Here is a 21063-nt window from a genome sequence, read left to right on the forward strand (position 1 = left end):
GGAATAGACGGGGATAATTTGAAGAATTGTATCTTGTCGATAAAGTGATTGTGGAAGACAAATCATTAACAATTGCAGTGTGAAGGTTTGCTGAGCAAGCCAAGTTATAAAAATATTTCTCGTTTCCTGATATGTGAATGAATAATTTTTGCCTTCCTCATTTATCCAAATCTTTTTGTTTCTCTCACTACTTAGAGTCAGTCATCTGGTATGGCCACCTAGAAGCTTGTCTTCCTGGGCTTTTGAATGGGCTAGCCTAAAAGGAATGGACCAATTCATAACTTTTTTCCTCCTCGTTTTCTTCTGTTGAAACACACAGAAACCATTCCCACTTATATTTTGGACTTTGGCAGCTGCTTGTGTTGGAACGTGGTTTACATATTGAATGGTTTACGTATTGAATGGTTTACATATTGAATGGTTTACATATTGAATGGTTTACGTATTGAATGGTTTACGTATTGAATGGTTTACCAAGCAGAAAATTCTGTAAAAGCACTGCAGTTGTTGCTTTTTTATTAAAAATATTATTTAAATTTATTTATATATTAATAAATTCATATATCATACTATGTAAAAATTGATTAAATAGATTTCTTAACTCTATTAGATATATGTAGATTATGATTGATAAGCCTAGGTGGGATCTTTTAATATTTTCCCATGAAATTTATTATATTTATCAGATCTCGTGGTACAAATATAGCTCAGGCTTTTAAATTTCTCTGTTTTGGGTCCTACCTGAAAACCAGAAAATTAACGACCATGTAGTTTTTCTAACTACATCAAAAGGAAATATATTGTTAGCTCTTGACATGAGAAAATGGTCGTTTCAGATCCTGATTGTTAAGAGTATTAGGAAATGAATACACTGATTTAAAAACTCATAAAATAAAAGAATCATGAAGGCACATAGTAATCTGAATAAAATGGTTCATTTCATCATAGTAGAAATGTAACCTGAAGAATTAAATCACGTGTGAAAGATAAAACAGCATATTACAGCAGAAATGAAGCTATAATTTCTGTCCTAGCCATTCTTGTGGTTCATGAGTGATTAGGAGCTTGTAGAAATAAGTCTCACTCAGAGTCATTAAATAATGAATGGGTGATGATTATTCGATTTACAGGCTAGTTCTGATTTGATTTTACTGATTAAAACCTAGCTGATAATTTAATTTATAAAATCATTATAAATAAATTTAATCAATAAAAAATCAATAAATAAAATTTATTTCATTTTAGGGGACTTCATAACTTAAAAAATCATAAACCTTAAGAACATGCTTTCCTGTTTCTCTTTTGAAAGATATATCTAACATCGGGAGATTTCATAATGATGGGAGAGGAGGGAAGAGAAAGATGAGAATCTGAAACTACTTTAGATCGAGAGAAGTTTGTATTCTAAATAGTTATTACACTTCTAGCTTCACACTCCCTTTCCACGTTTTCAAAAACCTATATCCATGTTAAGAAGCTGAGTTAATGGAGAATTGAGGCAATGTAGTGAAAACGGATCATGAAGCAGAATTCAATCTTTTTTCATTTTATCAGTATTAAATACTAGTACATTTAAATGTGTTTACTGTCCCTTTTTGAGTGGAGGGAGGGTAGATTAGGTATACATTGTTTTTGTTTGTTGTTGTTGGTTTTTTTTTGTAGCTAGCCTTCTTGAAGATAATTTTGAGCACAGATACATTTCTTAATTTTATGTCTTAATGTCCTTTTACAGAGCAGAGTGGCCAAAAGACCAGTTCATTCCACCATATATTCCACGGTTCCGCAACGGTTGGGAGCCCCCAATGCTGAACTCAATGGGAGCACCACTGGAACAGGATTTTTATCATTTGGCTGAGTCTATGGCAAATGTAGCAGAACATCAGCGCAAACAAGAAACAAAAAGATCGTCCTCAGAGGTAAAGTTTTTAAATATCACCTTTTGTAGAAAGTGTAATAGTCCATGCATTCTCTTGCAATTCTGATTGTGAGTTCTCATTTTATTGCTCTGAAGATTGTTCTAGAATCATTGACTAAACGTGGTGCTGCCCTTAATTACCTCTCTGCCGCCTTAGTCACTGTGACAGTTGCTCTGTTTCCCTGTGACGCCCAACCCCAGCCCATATGATCCCTCGAAGCCTGCCAACCCTGCCCCACCATGCCTCCTGGTGTTCCCAAGCCCTGGTGATCCTGTCTTTTTGCATACTTTCTCTCCTGGTCGGGGAATTGCCCTGCTGTTGCTTGGCTTATTCTTTCTATTTTCCTCTCCCATCATTGGACCCTCAACATAGTTCCCTGATCCAGGGTCCTTGAAGCCTGTCCCAAGCAGCTCTTTCCTGAAGGCCCCATTTCTTTCTTTCTTTCTTTTATTTTTTAGCCTAGTTTGAAACCTCCAGAGTCCTATCAGCTTGGCTAGGAGGCCCAAGTTTCTCCTGGGCTCTGGTCCCCAGGCTTAAATGATCATTTATAACACTGTTATATCTTGAGGAGATCTCAAAATTTGTTGTCTTTTAAGTATTTAGTAAGCTTTAGAGTATAACCTATTTGGGGAGCAAATTGAGGGATTGAAATTGGATATGTTATCTCTTTATATGCCGTAAGAATGATTTTTCTGTGACTCTTCTTATTCTGTCAGAAAAGAAAAACATGGTTTAAAGCCTGAACCAAACCGAATAGGATGATCAGAACCTGAGGAATTAGATGAATGAGGTCTAGTTTGAAGAAGAAACAGTAAATGACGACTAGATCCTCCTTGAAGTCCTGTTCATTTCCTTTATTTAATTCCTTAGATTAATTTTCTCAGACTACTGTGGGTATTTATAATGTGGCAAACATGATATGAAGGAATGATTAGAAAACCAAAGTAAATCCTCACATTTAAGGAGAATCATTTATGTTAAGTTTCTTAAAATCATTCCCTTGGATAATAACCACAGTATTATAGAAGATTGGTTAAACAGACATTTTTCTAAAGAAGATATATGGATGGCCAACGGACACGAAAAGATGTTCAACATCACTAATTATTAGGGAAATGCAAATCAAAACCACAATGAGATTTCACCGCACGTCCCTCAGAATGGCTGTTACAAAAAGACGAGAAATAGCAAGTGTTGCAGAGGATGTGGAGCAAAGGGAACCTCGTACCTGCTGGTGGGAATGTAAATTGGTGCAGCCACTATGGAAAAGAGTATGGAGATTTCTCAAAATTAAAAATAGAACTACCATATGATCCAGCTATTCCACTTCTGGGTATTTATCCAAAGAATACAAAAACACTAAGTCAAAAAGATATATGCACCCTTATGTGCATGGCAGCATTGTTTACAATAGCCAAGACATGGAAACAACCTAAGTGCCCATTGACAGATCAATGGATAAAGAAGATGTGACACACACACACACATACATGTGTACGTACATACATACATACATGCTTGCACACAATGGAATACTACTCAGCCATGAAAAAGATGAAATGTTGCCATTTGTGACACCGTGGATGGATCTTGAGGGTAAAAATAAGTGAAATAAGTCAGACAGAGAAAAACAAATACTATATGATTTCACTTGTGGAAGTGGAAGATAAAAAACAACAGCAACACCCAAACACACAAATACAGAGAACAGATTGGTCGTTACCAGAGGGGATGGGGTGGGGAGAGAGGGTGAAATGGGTAAAGGGGGACATTTGTATGGTCACAGATGGAAACTAGACTTTTGGTGGTGAGCACGGTATAGTATATACAGAATTAAAATTATAATGATGTACACCTGAAATCTATATAATGTTATAAACCAATGTTACCTCAATTAAAGAAAAAAATAACTGTATAATGTAATTACTTAATAGATTAGTAATACATGGATGACATTTAATATGTGATTTTGATGATTTTATACACACACAAAAAAATTATACGTTACCTGAGAAAATAAAATTCTGAAAGTGTCAAAGAAAAATAAAGCAAACGTACTGCTTTGAAAATAATTTTTTCTAGTGTAATTGTTTTTCCTCTGGCTGCATATAAGGGTAGAGGTGGATTCTATAATTGCTCTTTCCTCTAAAGGAGTGATTAATGAGGTAACCTCACAGCTCTAGGCATTGGCTGGCGGGCATTCATCCCTGTCTGTAAAGTTTAGACTTCATCACCATGAGTTTTCTTTCCTTGTAAAGGGCAACTTTTCTAGAGGAAAAAAACATGCCATCAGACATGAAGTTATGATACACTTGCTGTTGCTTTAGTTACAGCTGACTATTTTCAAATCGTAGAAATTTCTAGCATACAGTCTTCATATCTTAAATGACAAAATAGATCCATTTAATGGATGCCTCAGAAATTCACTTTCCTGAGCTCTTTTTCAATTTGTCTATTTAAAGAGAGAGTAATGTGTTCTGGGCTTCCAGTGTAAAAGTTTGTCTATTCTCGCTGAATTAGTAATTTTAAAAGAAGAATTATTGAGAATCTTTTCTTGTGATGAGTTATCCTTTTCCTATTGTAAACTATTTTCCATTTTATGGCTTAAGTACTTATTCAGAGGTTTAAAAAAACTAAATGAAAAGCTCTTGCTAGCAGTTTTAGGGAATTTTATGCCTTAAGATTTTGTTGGAAAAGAGGCCAAGTAATAATGATTTAAAATGCATAAAAAAATGCAATCATTCCCAGAATAGAGATTTTATTATACTTTATTGCTACTAAAATAAAAACACTCAGGACAAGACTTGGATGATTCAGGATCTGGTGATTTTCTTTAGAGTCGACAGGCGTAAGTGACATGGAGTGACACATATGGGTGGCAATACTCAGCTTCTTTACTTCCTCTGAACCAGCAGCCGCCCTTAACAAGGTTGTGAGGTCATCACAGTTAGTCATTTGTCATCATTTCGCTCCTCCCTTCTAATAGTCCCAGTCCCTCTCAGGACCCAGTGACTTCATACTGGCTGACCTCACTCTGTTATGGTCAGAGCTAGGCAACAGGTGTGAGTGATTCTAACAGTTTCTTGCACTTGCACACCCCTCTTTATAACAGCCTTTAATAAAAAATCGCCTAATCTTCTAGTGCCTCTACTTTCTCCTCTGGAAATGATAAACTGAGTTAATAAAACCATTTATTTTTTTATTTCAACTTTATTGAGGTATAATTGACAAATACGATTGTAAGATATTTAAGGTGTACATCTGGTGATTTGATACATATATACATTGTAAAAAGATCCCCCCATCTGGTTAATTAACACATCGACGCATCCATCACCTCACATGTTTATCTTTTTTGGGGGGTAAGAACACTTAAGTTCTCTCTTAGCAAATTTTAATTATATAAATTTCAATTGTAGAATAATACAGTGTGATCAACTAGAGTCACCATGATTTACACTAGATCTTCAGACCATATTCATTTATACCTGAAAGTTTGTACCTTTTTACCTACTTCTCCCTGTTTCCCCCAGCCCTTAGCAACCACTTTTCTACTCTCTGTTTCTCTGAGTTTGACTTTTTTGGCTTGTTTTTTTAGATTCCCCATAGAAGTGATACCATGCAATATTTGTCTTTCTCTGGCTTATTTCACTTAGCATAATGCCTTCAGGGTCTATCCATGTTGTCACAAATGACAGGATTTCCTTCTTTCTCATGGCTGAATAATATTCTATTGTGTATATATATATGTACCACATCTTCTTTGTCCATTCATCTGTTGATAGACACTTAGATTGTTTCCATCTCTTGGCTATTGTAGATAATGCTGCAGTGAACGTGGGGGGTGCAGATATCTCTTCAAGATCCTAATTTCGTTTCCTTTGGTAATATACTCAGTAGTGGGCCTGCTGAATTGTATGGTAGTTCTATTTTTAATTTTGGGGGGAACCTCCATACTGTTTTCCATAGTGGCTGCACCAATTTACATTCCTACCAAGAGTGCACAAAGGTTCTCTTTTCTCCACACCCTTGCCAACACTTATTTCTTATCTTTTTGGTGATAACCATCCAAACAGGTGTGAGATGATATCTCATTGTGGTTTTGATTTGCATTTCCCTGATGATTAGTGATGTTGAGCATCTTTTCATGTACCTGTTGGCCATTTGTATGTCTTCTTTGGAAAAATGTCTATTCAGGTCCTCTGCCCATTTTTTAATCAGATTGTTTGAGTTTTTTTTGCTATTGAGTTGTATGAGTTCTTTATATATTTTGGATATTAACTCCTTATCAAATGTATGATTTGCAGATATTTTCTCCCATTCTGTAAGTTGCCTTTTCATTTTGTTGATGGTTTAAGCTAAGGTATTTAAATGGTGAAAATGGTTTATTTGTATTTGTGTGTTAAGTGCAGTGTATTCCAGTGATGTGTATTGCAGAGGAGTAATGTAAAGTGGGTATTTTGACATCAATGCTGGTCCGTTGGAGAAACCTCACCTACTATGTCTGTGGATAAACTCAGCCCTATTCCTGCCAATTTTGTCATTAGAATTAACTAAAGTAAACGTATGTTCAGTACTTTTCTAAAACATTCCCAATTTCAAATATTTTGCCCCAGCGAATCCATAAACAATTGGAATAGCCAAGGAATTCCAGTGCTTCAGGGTCTGTGGTGCAATGTCCATATTTCATTTTACATAAGGAAACAGTATAAAATCTTTAGGTGAATGTTTTTTGTTTGTTTCTTTGTCCCCCATAGCTGTAAAACCATGCTGCTCCCATGGACCTATGGGACCCATAGACCTCAGCTTTCCCTGTTGGTAGCCCAGTAGGCTCCTGTCTGAGCTGTGTTAACTACAAAGAGAAATGACTCCAGCATTGTCTTTTCTGGGACTATTGACTGTGAAGATCAATGTGTTTCTGCCTGTCGGTTTCCTTTAATAGTAAATCTGATAGTAGTGCTGCTGGTTTTTTTTTCCTTTTTTCTCCCCAAAGCCCCACTAGATAGTTGTATGTCATAGTTGCACATCCTTCTAGTTGCTCTATGTGGGACGCCACCTCAGCATGGCTTGATGAGCAGTGTGTAGGTCTGCGCCCGGGATCCAAACTGGCAAACCCCGGATGCCAAAGCGGAGCTTGTGAGCTTAACTGCTATGCCACTGGGTCGTCCTCAGTGCTGCCGTTTTTTAACAAACTGAAAATAGTGTCTGTGTACATTTCAAAAATGAGAAAAATAAGGGGCCGGCCCTGTGGCATAGTGCTTAAGGCCGCGCGCTCCACTGCCGGTGGTCAGGGTTCGGATCCCGGGCGCACACCCACACAGCACTTGTCAGGCCAAGCTGTGGCGGCGTGCCATATAAAGTGGAGGAAGATGGGCACAGATGGTAGCCCAGGGCCAGTCTTCCTCAGCAAAAAAAAAAAGAGGAGGATTGGCATGGATGTTAGCTCAGGGCTGATCTTCCTAACAAAAAAAAAAAGAGAGAGAGAAAAGTGAGAGGGTGGTATAATTTTAACGCATAGAATTTAGATGATTTTCCTGTGACAATATTTCCTTTGCTAGAGTGGTAAAGGTGTGTTTCTTAAACATAGACAGCGAGCGTTAAGGGTTTTATTGTTGTTGCTTTTAAACCAATTTTATTTTATACAAGCTGTTCAAGTCTGCCTAAAACCAAAGTCACCTATTACTGAAATTCCTGAAGAAAGAATGTATTGCTTTTATACCTGGTTATTTCCAGAATTAAGATTGAGCCTTTGCACTAATTCCTTTTCTTGTTATAAGTAGGTCTTTACAAGTAGGTTTACAAAAATGTTTCACCGCCATTTTATAATTTATTAATACAATGGTTGATCACTTGAAAATGCAACTGATCAGAATATAGTGGAGGGTTCTTGTTGGCTGATGTCAGTGCTCATTCGAATAGTATTGCTGATTCTTTGATCCCTCCTCCCTGTCTTTCAGCAGTCCAGTGTATCAGAGTATCCTGTGGTTGATGGGTATGGATTCAATAACGTTTACGGAAGAGGGCCCCATCTGGACCAAGGGGAAGCCGCTGTTGCTGTTAAGCCAACTCCTAATCGCCATGTAGATAGGTAACATTTCATGGGCACCATTTGGAGAGCTGTGGATAACTGTTTCTGATTTAGTGCAAATAGAGGTGACAGTGTCTGCATTGTTCACTACTTCTTTAAACTTTCCATCTCTTAATTATTTGATAGTGTTACATTTGTTCCTTTTTAGAACTGGCTTCGTTGAACAAAAGATGTCTGGACCTACAGTCTGTAATTCTAATTTAGTACAAATGCTTTTAGATGACTTTCCCTTTTTAAGGATATGCTTCTAACAAAATCTGTGAATCAAGAAGAAAGGAGAATTGTTTTGAAACTCAGTTAGTTTGTACCCGATGGTCTGTAAGGGTGTTTCCAGCTCTATAACTTTTAAAGGAAATAATTTCCATCTTTCTCTCCCCGAACAAAAACAAACAAACCTTCCTTTTGATAGAAATATTTAAACTAAATATAGGGTAAATATTTAAGCAGAGTCAATGCCTTATTTGCCATTCTTGCCATTTCCTCTTATTATATTGTATTTTTACTTTCCAGTTTTACATTTCGTTTATTTTCCCATATTTTCACTCTTAAAAGAATTCAGTATAGGCAAAGATGGAGAATTGAGATAGGGAAGAAATAAAAGAACTGAAATAGGTTCACTTTTTCAGTCTTGTTTTCCAGCCACTGCAAGTGGGGTTTACATAGAGACCAACCCATATACCAAACAGAAAGGAAAGGAAGTAAAACATGGGTAACCAGGATACGGGAGGACGATCATTCAGATGAAATAGAGTAGAGAACTTGTCCTGGGACTTTCCTACCTCAGAGCCTCTCTTACCATGGGTGTTGCATGCCCTTTATTTCTTCTCAGTATACTGTTTTCTTAATAGAATCTAAAGAAAGTGAGCTTGAAAATTTTTATTTTTTGTCAGGAATGATGACAGAGGTAATACTTAAGTAACTGATGTGGAAATTATACAGGTATTACTCTAAGGGCACCAGTAACATATTAAATTGGCTATGAAGAAAAGTCAGCAATGAATAATACATTTTGAAAATGCCAACATATGAAATAAGTTTTAATTATAGATTCAATTTTTAGTAGATATAGGTGAAAATCAGTTTTGATATTTAAAAATTAGTGTGTTGAAATTCTTCTTGACTAACTCATTACTCATCCTAGTGTTGTCTTTTTCCTTTTTTCTATCTTAGATGTCAATATTCCAGAAATTATTTCAGATTAGTAATTCTTACCTTTTCTTTTTGTCCCATCACTCCGGTAAATCCAAATGGTTTTTCACAACTAAGTAACTAGAAAACCACTTTGAGTACATTTCTCATGTGTGTTCATAGTTACAGTATGTATTGATATTAGAAAACTTTTGTCATGCTTCTTTTTAAGACCACATCTAGCACATTGTGGCCATTCAGTAAGTGTTTATAGATTTATTTGATTGATTTACTGAATGACTGAACAGGTACGTGATCGTGTATCTAACATTTCAAAGTCACTACCTCTCTGTCCTTCACCTGTGAATCTCTAAGGTATATTGTTACTGATGGAAAAACGTCTGCTGTTTATTTTGGGTAGCTTAGCACAAAGCCTTTTAAAAGTTTACCTTGATCTTTATAGAATATCAGGGGAGTATGTATACCTTTGACTTACTGCTTTAATCATATCTCTGTACCCCATCTACTTCCATAGTGGATTCAGGCAGCTCTCTTAAATGATATGCAGTTAAAGTAATGTTAATATTAAAAATTAAATAATGAAATAAAATATAAAATTAAAAAATCAGAAGTGAGGATAAGAGTTAAATATTTGAGATATAGGTTGACACTGTGATTGAATTTCACATTTGTCTTTGAGGTTCATGGTTGTCTGCAAAAAGAGAAACGTAATCATTTGCTGTCATTAGGAAAAGGAAGAGGTATATATCAACTCATTAGGATAAATGATGTTTATCTTACTATTAAATCCTCAAAAGTATTTGTCTCATGGAACTTTACATAGGATATGAGCAATGATGTAAGGAACATTATTTTTAAAGATATATTTTTTCTCTCATTCAGAGAGTACTGTGGTGAATTTCATAGATTTCTTTTAGTAACCTTTGACAAATAAGAAATTTAAATGGAATTTAGTAAAAAAATTACATGAAGGAATATTGAAGTATATAGATCTTAGGGTTGTCAAAATTTAGCGATACAAAGAATTTTTAAAAAAGTAGATTCAATTGTGGATAGATTGTATATCTCAGTTGATCCTTATGGATCCTCTCTCTCAGCTGGGCTGTTATAATAGGGGCTGGATAGTTGATAGACACCTGGATCATTGATGTTCTATGTTGCTAAGGAAATTTGTCATCAGTATTGCAAAAACCATCTGAAAGTTTTGGTCTCACATGAAATACACAGAGGTTTGGAATTTGTTTTTATAATTATCAACCTTAAACTCTATTACTTGCCAGGAAATGCAGTAAATACCATATGAAATATACAGTCACACATCGCTTCACAACGGGGATACATTCTGAGAATTACGTCGTTAGGCGCTTTTGTCATTGTGTGAACATCATCGAGTGTACTTACACAAACCTAGATGGTATAGCCTACTACACACCTAGGCCATACGGTACTAATCTTATGAGATCACCGTTGTATATGTGGTCCGTCGTTGACCGAAACGTTGTCACGCGAAGCATGACTGTGTTCACTTTTCAGTGAAATTACCGTGTCATTAGATACACCACCTGTTGAATTTAGACCCTCAGATTTATTTTTGCCCTAGCCATAGTTTGTTCATTTTAAGAACTCCAAACTTTCTTTTAGTTCCCATGTTATATGGAATATAATAAAACTAAAAACTAAACTACTGTCTAAATAATTTGTCAAAATGTTTTCTGGTAGGAATTGGCTTACCTTAATGTTTTACTTCTGTTTTCAGCCTTTAGGAAGAGCTAGCAGAATAATCTTTTTTTTTTCTTTTTATAGAAATTATGATCCACTCAAAACACAACCCAAGAAATATGCCAAATCCAAGTATGACTTTGTGGCAAGGAACAACAGTGAGCTCTCGGTTTTAAAGGATGATATTTTAGAGGTAATAGAATTTTACCTTTTTTATACTCTTAATAAAGTGAATTTATTGTATGACTCTTTTGGTATATATCTAAACCTTCCTCAAAGAAGAAATTATTCTTCAGTATTATTTTACTTTACCAAGGATACAGTATATTATAAATACCTATATCTATTTAGGAGAGTTAGCTGCTTCGCTTGTTTTTGATTTGTTTTGGGGAGAATGGAGGTTGGATTTCTTGGCTTACTTTTCTCTTCCTTTTTCTGGGCTTTGTTCATTTTGGAATCCAGGCTACTTATCAATTCAGATATAGATGTACCATAATAATTTAATAAGAGAAAACATTTCCTTCTTTCTCTCCTACTACCCTTGCACAGATGTACCCGGCAGTGAGTGAGCAGGTTCTGAGAATAATCTACCATGACCCCCAAATCTCTTTCTTAGATTATAACTGAGAGTTCATCTTCTTTATTATATTATGTGGGATGGTCACAATAGTTTTGTAAAAAAAATTGTTTTCATATTTTTCCTTTCTATTCCAAAGATGGTGACAATAGACCTTTCCAAGTTAGTCATCTATAAGTACTTCAGATAATGCAAATAGTTAAACATGGTTGGGAGATAATATGGACTTTGGGTAGATTCACGATAGTGGTATCACACCTTTTCTATATTAGTAATTGTAATATTTAGTGTAATTCCTGAGAATCATTCAACCCATAATATGTTGATGCTAAGTCAACCTATTAGAAGTGAAAAAGTTTCTTGGTCTAGGAATAAAACTTGAACTTCCTTCATAGATTGGTTTTGGAACAGAAATTATGCCTTTGCTTTCTTGCATGGTGACAGATCCTTGATGATAGGAAGCAGTGGTGGAAAGTTCGAAATGCAAGTGGAGACTCCGGATTTGTGCCAAATAACATTTTGGATATTGTGAGACCTCCGGAATCTGGCTTAGGGCGTGCTGATCCACCTTACACTCATGCCATACAGGTAATTATGATTTTTTGGCAGAATTTAACTTTTACAGATTTTCAAATTTATCGCTCTTAAATAGAGTTTAAACATCTTTAGTATATTAATAATTTTGAGACTTAATTGGTTGTACAATTTATACGGTTTTTTTCCGGGATTAGTGGTGGGCAGTGGTGAGAGACATAGGGAAAAATTATGCATGTTTTCTGGTTTACTTCTTCAGGAAATTGCTCAAAATGTTTACTTACCATTCAATGACTGTTTATCTGAATGCTATTTTTTTCACCCAATGTATTTCTGACGTTTGGAGAAATAGTATTTCCACCTCTTCACCCTTACCCATAGCTTCCTATCCGGTGGCTTCCTCTTGGTAGATGATGGTACTGAGACAGTGGCTGGAGTGTCCAGCAGTTCATCTTCATCAGCCTTTGCTCTCATTCTCTTAAATGTTCTGCCACTGACCAGCCTTGAACTTACATTCATCTCACCTTACACTAACACATTAGTATTTGTTCAGTTGGACTATAATATTTTTCCTCTATTGATTTTAGGATTCAAATGTACTTATGATATAGGTTAGATGGGTCAGGCTCTCTCTTCTGGATCATTGAATAATTCTTGAGTCCATGCCATATTTTCAGGATTTCAGTGAGCCTGGTTATCTCATGCACCCTAACATCTGAATTCACTTGCTATTAAAATCTTGGGATTTTTGACCTGTGACAGGATCCCTAAAGTCAGATCTGCCAACAGAGACAAAAATGGATGGAGTATCCTCTGTAGAGCCCCTGAACCTGTGGTGGCTTCCTTCTCATGCCCCCAGGAAGAATTCTTTTAATTTTCAGAATCTTGAGCAAAGATCACATCTGACCCCAGAATAATGTCATAAATTTGAGTAGAAGCTGAAGCTATATCGAATATGCAGTGAAGTAGTTAATTTTCATGCCTAGGCTTAGCAAAATGCAGATTGTCCAAACCTAGAATTGTGTCATTTACTGCCATGACCATTCATTTAAGAACTGCTGGCTTCTCATGGCATTCGAGCCTAGTACAGGTCCTGCACTTATCCAGAGTGACTTTTGGCCTTATTAGAATCCAAAGATCAAGCAAGCGTTTAAAGTAAGGCATTAGATATACAATTTATATATCCTGATAACTTAAAGTGATGGCAATGAAAATTCTGTGTGCTGTGCTTATGTGTTGGCTGGCCTGCTGTGCTTATATATTATGTACCTATTTTATGTTCATCATTTGTTATTAGCTATTGATGCCAAAGAAGGAGTTTGAGTTATTCAAGGTATGGTCTACTCCATTTCCCATGGATTTTTGAAGTGAATTTTCTAACTTAGTTTTAATACCTTTTTCTTTCCTAAGTTCTTACTTTTCTTTTTTTGAGATGTGGTTCTGCTACATTGCATAGGCTTCTGTCTGGTTTGTAAATGCCAATTCCTCATGTTCTTTCCTATAGAGGTCTTGACTGAATGCCTTAAACAGTGTTTAGAGTGTTTGCATGAAATGTATGCCTAAAACAGTGATGGAGGATGTACCCTTTCAGCTGTGTGGACTGCTTTTAATATTTAACTCATGATAAACTGTAAGAAACACTGTTCACAAAGGATATCCTTAGTTGCTGTATGTGAACAGAAGCCAAGAGTTTATATTTCAGGTGTTAAAAACAATTAACCAAGTTTGCTTTTATTTCTGTGCATGATTGCTAGGAATGGGCAAACTCCAATAGAATAAGATACCTAAAACTTACAGATAATGTAAATTCTAAGTATTTTCCCCCACCTGCGATTTCCTAAGGAGTTGAACCTGTCTTACCTTTTCCTGTTTACTGTTCAGTCTTGTCTTTTTCTTCAATCCTGATTCCTGGCTTGAGCCATAAGTTGACTTTTCTGTTTAAACGTTGCTTCTGTCTAAAATTGAACCCAAACTATTAATACCTATCATAGGGAGAGCGAGTACTTTTTGAGAACATAAAATCTTTTCCTCCTTTCCTAAACAGAGCCTCATCTTATATTTTTGTCAACTTTGGCACAACCAAGAACTTTTTTAAGTGCTCACAAGTTTCAGGAGTTTGTTTTGCCACTTTGTCTAAATAGAAACTTGTGAGGGTTGCCTGGTTAGGTTATTTCCTTTTAAACTTTTCAACAGTGTCTCACTGTCTTCTGAAAATTTCTGGATGCAACTCTGAATGCAGTGATGTATGTAGAAATGTATATAGAAGCTCTGTGAACATGTGTGTGTGTTTAGGTTGAGGGTGCCACTTTTACAAGGTATTAAAAACAATCTATTTTTTAACACCTCCTGAAAGTTTTGGGCAGAGCCCAACAAAACCACCAAAATTTTGTCAGATTTTAATAAGCAAGCTTGGCAATCTGCTATCTGGCATGCATACTACTCTAAAAAGATTCCTGTTCTCAAAGCGTTTATAACACACACACACACACACACACACACACACACACACAAAATGACTAGATAGAGTAAGATGGGAAAGAAAAAAACATCCTCGGAAATATATGCCTATCATTTTATATCTCTACGACAGTGTTACCAGATACCTTCATCTAAAATATCTAAAGAAGATTCCTGCAGCTTATTTCAGAATGACAATAAAGATACCACCATATTTATGTAGATTCCACTGATCCTAACACCCTAACTTATAGAACTCCACTGGATTACAAACATATCAAAGGCAATTCTATGTCTTATTCATCTTTTCATTCATTCACCCCACAAATATTTATTTAGTGCCTGCATCTTGCGCTTGATAAAAAGAAAGACAGAAAGCCTAGCACTGAGCAGATCCTGCATAAAGCCTGCTGTCCAGAATCTATCTCCAGGCCATCAGCCATGGCTTTGCTCCTCCCTTTGTGCTTGTGTATCAGGAGCAGCAGCCCTCTCTCTCCTCAGAAATGCCCAAAACACTTTTTCCCGTGGCTCTTCCATTCCAATGATGTAAAAGTTTTTGAAGAAATTTAAAGAAACTTCTTACAAAAAACATTTTATTTTTTTTAACTATTTTTTTTGTGAGGAAGATTGTCTCTGGGCTAACATCTGTTGCCAGTCTGCCTCAACTTTGCATGTGGGACGCTGCCACAGTATGGCTTGACAAGCGGTGTGTAGGTCTGCTCCCAGGATCTGAACCCACGAACCCCAGGCTGCTGAAGCGAACGGCACATGAACCTAACCATTACGCCACTGGGCTGGCCCCACAAAAACGTTTTAGATCCCTGTACTGTACTACAGAAAGATGCTCATGGTGTGTACCAGGCATTGTTTAAGGACTTCACAAATACTGATTCATTTAATTCCCACAACAATCTTATGAAGTAGCACATTTTATATTTGAGGAAACTAAGGTACAGAGATGTAACTTGCCCACAATTACACAGCTGCGTGAAGCCAGGGTTGGGACCCAGGAATCAGAGCCCATGCTCTGATGTACTCAACAGGAATAGTGCTTAGAAAATGTTGTCATCTCATTTTGTGTAGACATAGTTTTTCACTATATGAATGCTTAAAGGGGTATTTTCTCAGAGTAGCTTTACCATGCATTGTACTGTGATAAAAGTTGATCTGCTCAGTCACCATCCTTGAAATTGGACTTTTGCTTTATGCATCTATTGTTTGGATTTCATCAATTCTTTCTTTTTTTTTATCATTTAGGAAAATAATCCAAATTATATAATTCACTTAGAAAGTAGACATTTTTTGAATGGTGGGAATAAAGGAATTAGATGTAAACTGTTTCCATGTAGCATCTACAAGTCACCAAATGTTTTAAAAATGCACAGAGCTATGACTTATTTTCATACCCTTATGTTTCCCATATAGAAGAGGTATATATAAATAATGGCAGATCCTGGTTGAAGAGCACAAGAGCAGCCCTTGCCTGTTGTTCACACTTTGGGTTAGAGATTCTCTTCTGATGACAGGGATGTTAGTACCTGGCACCAGCAGTGAGTAGGTGTTGAATTCCCACCCGACATCCCTGAGAGTCCAGGCTATTTAATATCCTCACATTTGGAATGATTTTTAACAGCTCTGTAAAGACAGCCATTCCCACCTAATGTGTTTCCCCCACGGCTTCAGCAAAGATTTAAAAATAAAAGAGAGGGAGGGAGATAATAAAGAATTTATGAAAGATGTGGAACATAAAAAAGGTTGAATGAAACCACAGAGAAAAGGAAGTAAATGCTTAGAGATTATGGAGAAATGAAGACAAATGACATATCTTTTGATAAGAATTTTGTTGTAGAGCGTTCCAGGGCTTTATAGTATTTTAGCTGGGCAGCAGATGGACATCCAGGGTGATTTCTGCCCACCTGGAATCTACTTGCCGTGTAAAGTGTCCTGATATTTCTTTTGACTTGATTCCCAGACCTCCAGCACTGTGGCTCTTCATCTGCTAGAATTACCCTTTGGCCCGTGTAGCTTCTCATGTTATGTGCCGAGGGCAGAAACCAGGCCCACCCCTCTTCCATTCTTGTTTCTAGTGTACTCAAAAGCTTGACTGAAGAAGTCTTTCATTTGTTATTAAGTCTATGTGCTTATTATTATTATAGGTATTGTTCCTCTACCAACATGCAAATAATTATGAATGTCTAGTCATTATGGTCCTATAAATTCAACAGAAAGTTTCCCGTCTTCTCTATATCCTAGCAACTCCTAAGACATTGTGGGAAAAACCCCAATCTGGGTATTGGTGGATGAGCATTCTAGTCCTGCTTCTGCCACTAACCGGCTGTGTGACCTTCAAGGAAGCATTTTAGTGTTCTGTGCTCCAGTTGATTCATCTGTGAAATAGAAGGAGACATGTTTCGTGATCTCCACAATCCAGTCTGGATATAAAATCTTATTATTTTCTATATGCATTGTTTAGATAGCCCTAAAAGTGGAAATACTTGCTACAGGTGACTGCTAAACCACTAGCACCACTAATTTCAGCCTGTGTTATGAATGCTCTGTTTTTCAAGCTCAATCCAGAAATTCAGAGACTGCTGGACAGAGAGTGACCGATTTACTAAAGATGCCTTCACACCCATTATAACAGACTAACTTCCTGGTGATATTCAGTTCTTTAAAATTTTCCAAGATTTTTTAAAATTTAGTTTAGTTTTTTAAGATTAATCTCAGAATTCTATTCATCTATTAATTAGAGGCATGGTTTTTAGATAAGGGTGGTTACTTTTTATTCTGCCTCATGTGTGGACATTTTCCCAAATATTTATTGCAATAATTTGAACAATACCCACTCTCTCTCTTCATGTATATATACATATATAAAGTTACTCTCCAACATGCACACGTGCAGAATTATAAAATTTCCTGTATTTGTTTAGACTGCTTGTAAGTTCAAAACTAAAGCTCACTAAAACACACCATGATAAATATTTCCTTTTGTGAAAAGAATTAGTCTTACATTTAATGAGCTCTAATTGTATTCTTTATAAGCTATAAGAATAAGATGAACCTATATCTTAATATTTTAAAAACACAGTACTCTAATACACAAACAGTTACTGAAATGCTCTACACTGTTTATACTATATTGTGAGTCCGTATAATTAGTTTTCCATGGCTAGATAAGGGTGATGGAAATTAATTATATATTTAGAAGCTTACAAGCTCCTTCACTGGTTGATTTGTGGGCAGGTAATTTTACTGTCAGAAACTAATTTGCTCATGGTTTTCTGATATTTGATGTGAAGTATAATTGATATTATTTTATTTCCGTCTCGTCTATTAATTTTCTCATTTGATGTGATTTGCCCCATTTTCCTAATAGCAATTACTTGGCGAGCTGTCAGAGGTAACCGGCATTTGTTCCCTCATGGCACTTCTTTTTAATATAATTTTTTGGATTCAATCTCTGGACTTAACACCCTCCAAATGTTCCAGCTGTGCCTAGTTTTCACTTGCAGAATTCCAAAGAGACTAAATTTAGAGGAAAAACATGTAGGTTAAATTTTTAAGAACAGTTCAATTTTAATGGCTTTGTTGGGCTTGCTTGCATAATTTCCCCTCTGAAACCGTATCTTATGAATCAGGAGCTTAATCTCTAAATAACTTTCTTTAATCCTTGAGAATTTCTACTCAGCTTTAATGAGTAAAGAAAAATGACTCATTCCAACTTAATTATCATTAGGAAAGTACATTTTCCGTGGGGTCTAGTAATTCTGACTTTTTTCAGGGAAAGAGAAAAAGAAAGAGAGATTTTGTTTTAAACAGAACTTTAAATATATTTGTGGGAGATAAAAGGGGAAGGTTAGGAAGTGACAGTTATGGTATGAAAGTAGGTCCACACCAAGGTGACCAATCGTTCCAGTTTGCTCACAACCGAGGGGTTTGGAGGGACATTCAGTGCTAGTACTGGGAGTCCTGGGCAAACCACGGAGAGTTGCTCAAGATTTCGTTATTGGATTTGGAGCTTCAGCACCCTTGGTTCAGGAGAAGAAAGTTCAGGGTGTGGTTCTGCTCTCCAAGATTTTCCATAAGTTGAGGGTACGTGGGAGTCATCAGTTCTCTACCTCCAACCGAAAACAGCCAAGAGACAGAAATAATGAAGGGAAGAGCAGTGATTGGGTGGTAGGTAAAGGAGAGTGGGGAAGATGGGGAGGGACATAGAAAAGTGATGTCAAGAGTCAGTACTGATTCTGTTTCCTCCACACCAAGAATGACATCGGTTTCCACGGAAAAGCTGTCTTGGTTTCCGTTTCGGAACAGGTTGTAATGATTTGAGGAAGGCGCTTTTCCCCTTTTCATTCCAGGGGTCGAAAGCATGAGGCAGGAAGAGAGGGTCAAGAAAAAGGGAAAATATGCAAGTAAATAAAATGTATGACATAGCTTATGAAATATTTTCATATGACTTCTCTTTAATCATATATATATCTAAGCCTATTATTCTCTTAGGTTATATTGATAAAGTTGCATTGTATAGCAATGACAGATGAGTGAAATGAGGCACAGAAGATTTGGTGAGCCTGTCTTCAGGCTTGATTGTGACAATAACACAAGTGTATTCAGTTTTTCCCTTTCTTATTTGATGGATAGCCGAACACTCGCTGTTTGTGTTTTTATGAAAGCCGAAAATATGAATCATATCATGGAATGCAGGGCTGATAGCATTTTTTGTTTGTTTGTTTAAGCTTTAAAAACAATAAACTGACACTTTTGAAATCCTAATGTGAGAATTCGCTAACCCTTCATGAAATTATGTGCGAAGGGCATTCTTTTCAAGGGAACATTGCATATACTTGAATCAGATGACTTTGATGTGTGCTAAGTATTTCATTTTGGTGATGTTTGCTGTATTTTGATTGCTTTAAATATTTTATTGGCCCAAATATAGGAACATTGTTTTGTGAGGAATAATAATAATAATAATAGTAAACTCTATTATTGAATATATTAGAAATGTTTCTAGGTCTTGGATGCTCAGGGATTCAGCTCTCTCTGCTTGTCTCCCATCCAACTCCATGGCTTGCTCTGTGAATCTTAACCTCCTACTCCTTCCCCCCTCCCTGCCTCTCTCCTTCTCCCTTCCAGCCCCATCCTTCCAATATCTGGCAGCATTATAAACACTTCTTTCAGTTCTACTTCCATCGTTGCTTTATACCCTTCCCACCCTGTCCCCCCCACTGGCTGGTGAGCAGTCGCTTTTAAAAAGACAGCAGAAAAGATCTAGGGCTCCCTCCCATGCAGGTTTCCACAGGTGTTGTTCATTTGCTGTGAAGGCCACTGTGATGATGGTTGGCGTGTTGTTTTTTGAGTAATAATTTAATTAAAAAGTGATGTGTGTGTGGTATGTACTTTTATATAAGTTTTTGATCTCTGTGGAAATTGGGGAGGCCTCTTTTAAAATCAATATTACCTTATATTTGGGCCAATTTAGAAATGAAAAGTAAACATTGTTCGAACCAAAAGACCAGATTACCAAAAGGCCTGCTTTTTGCGTTTTATCTGCTAATCCTGAATATTAGAATAGTTAAAATCGTGCCAGTGCAGTATCTAAACTTTACCTAAATTATAAGTCATTGCTCTGTATCTTTGATTCTACCAAAAAAAAAGTGCCTTTTGAGAATTTGGAACTTGTTATAATGCGGTTTTCTAGTAATTAAAATTATTGTGTTTAAAGTTTTAACTATTGTGTTCAGTTTAATAAAGAATGTACAAAAATACTGTTTTATAATAGCCTAACAATCATGATTAAAAAATTACTGCAAGTTATCGTGTATTCTATTACGTCCACCTTTTTTAATATGAATCCCCACATGGACTTTTTTCTAATATATGCTTTTGAGTTGCAATCATAAACAATTAATTAAAGACCATACCATAACTGTCACCATCATCCACCCCAAACATTCCCATTTTAACAGGGAAGATTTCTAATTTTAATAAATTAGCCAAGATGATGGCAGAGGGCTGGCCCCGTGGCCTAGCGGTTACTGCTGCTGGCGGCCTGGGTTCAGATCCCGGGCGTGCACCGATGCACCGCTTGTCAGGCCATGCTGTGGCAGCGTCCCACATAAAGTGGAGGAAGATGGGCACGGATGTTAGCTCAGGGCTAGTCTTCCTCAGCAAAAAGAGGACGATTGGCATAGATGTTAGCTCAGGGCTGATCTTCCTCACACACACAAAAAAAGATGATGGCAGAAAGGGTTATGAATTGAAAAAATTAACGACATTTTACAATTGCTTGTATATTTTAAAGCATAGTTCTTTTATCCACTGAAATATTGCACCTCTTCTTTACAAATTACTTGGAAACAGCATAGTTAAAAACACTTTTGAATATAGCATACGTTTAAAATAAGGAGTAAGTAATGCTTTATGTTATTGATATTTAGACTTCCAATGCAATTAGAAGATATTATTAATGGAAATTATAAAATAATCAAATCTCTTGACCTACTCTGGTCTTGTGCGATTCCAGGTTCAAATCTAGTGTTTTTGACATTTATTACTGTTATTAATACTACTATTTGCTATTGGTATATCCTTTTGACTCTTAATTTACATTTTGATTT

General features: G+C 36.3%; 1 protein-coding gene across 3 annotated transcripts in view; it reads left to right on the forward strand.

The window, feature by feature from the left end:
* EPS8 (EGFR pathway substrate 8, signaling adaptor) overlaps window positions 1–21063 on the forward strand; it is a 170256-nt gene that overhangs the window by 137894 nt on the left and 11299 nt on the right. For 2 of the 3 annotated variants that reach the window (XM_087442704.1, XM_014791344.2), the window contains 4 exons: window positions 1733–1916; window positions 7874–8004; window positions 10957–11065; window positions 11894–12037. In XM_087442704.1, coding sequence (XP_087298830.1) covers window positions 1733–1916; window positions 7874–8004; window positions 10957–11065; window positions 11894–12037 — 568 coding nt within the window. The remainder of the gene's footprint in view (window positions 1–1732; window positions 1917–7873; window positions 8005–10956; window positions 11066–11893; window positions 12038–21063) is intronic. The other variant, XM_087442703.1, reaches the window with a different exon arrangement.

This window comes from Ceratotherium simum, chromosome 17, assembly GCF_057802395.1.
Source record: "Ceratotherium simum simum isolate JZ-2026a chromosome 17, ASM5780239v1, whole genome shotgun sequence".
Lineage (NCBI taxonomy): Eukaryota > Metazoa > Chordata > Mammalia > Perissodactyla > Rhinocerotidae > Ceratotherium > Ceratotherium simum.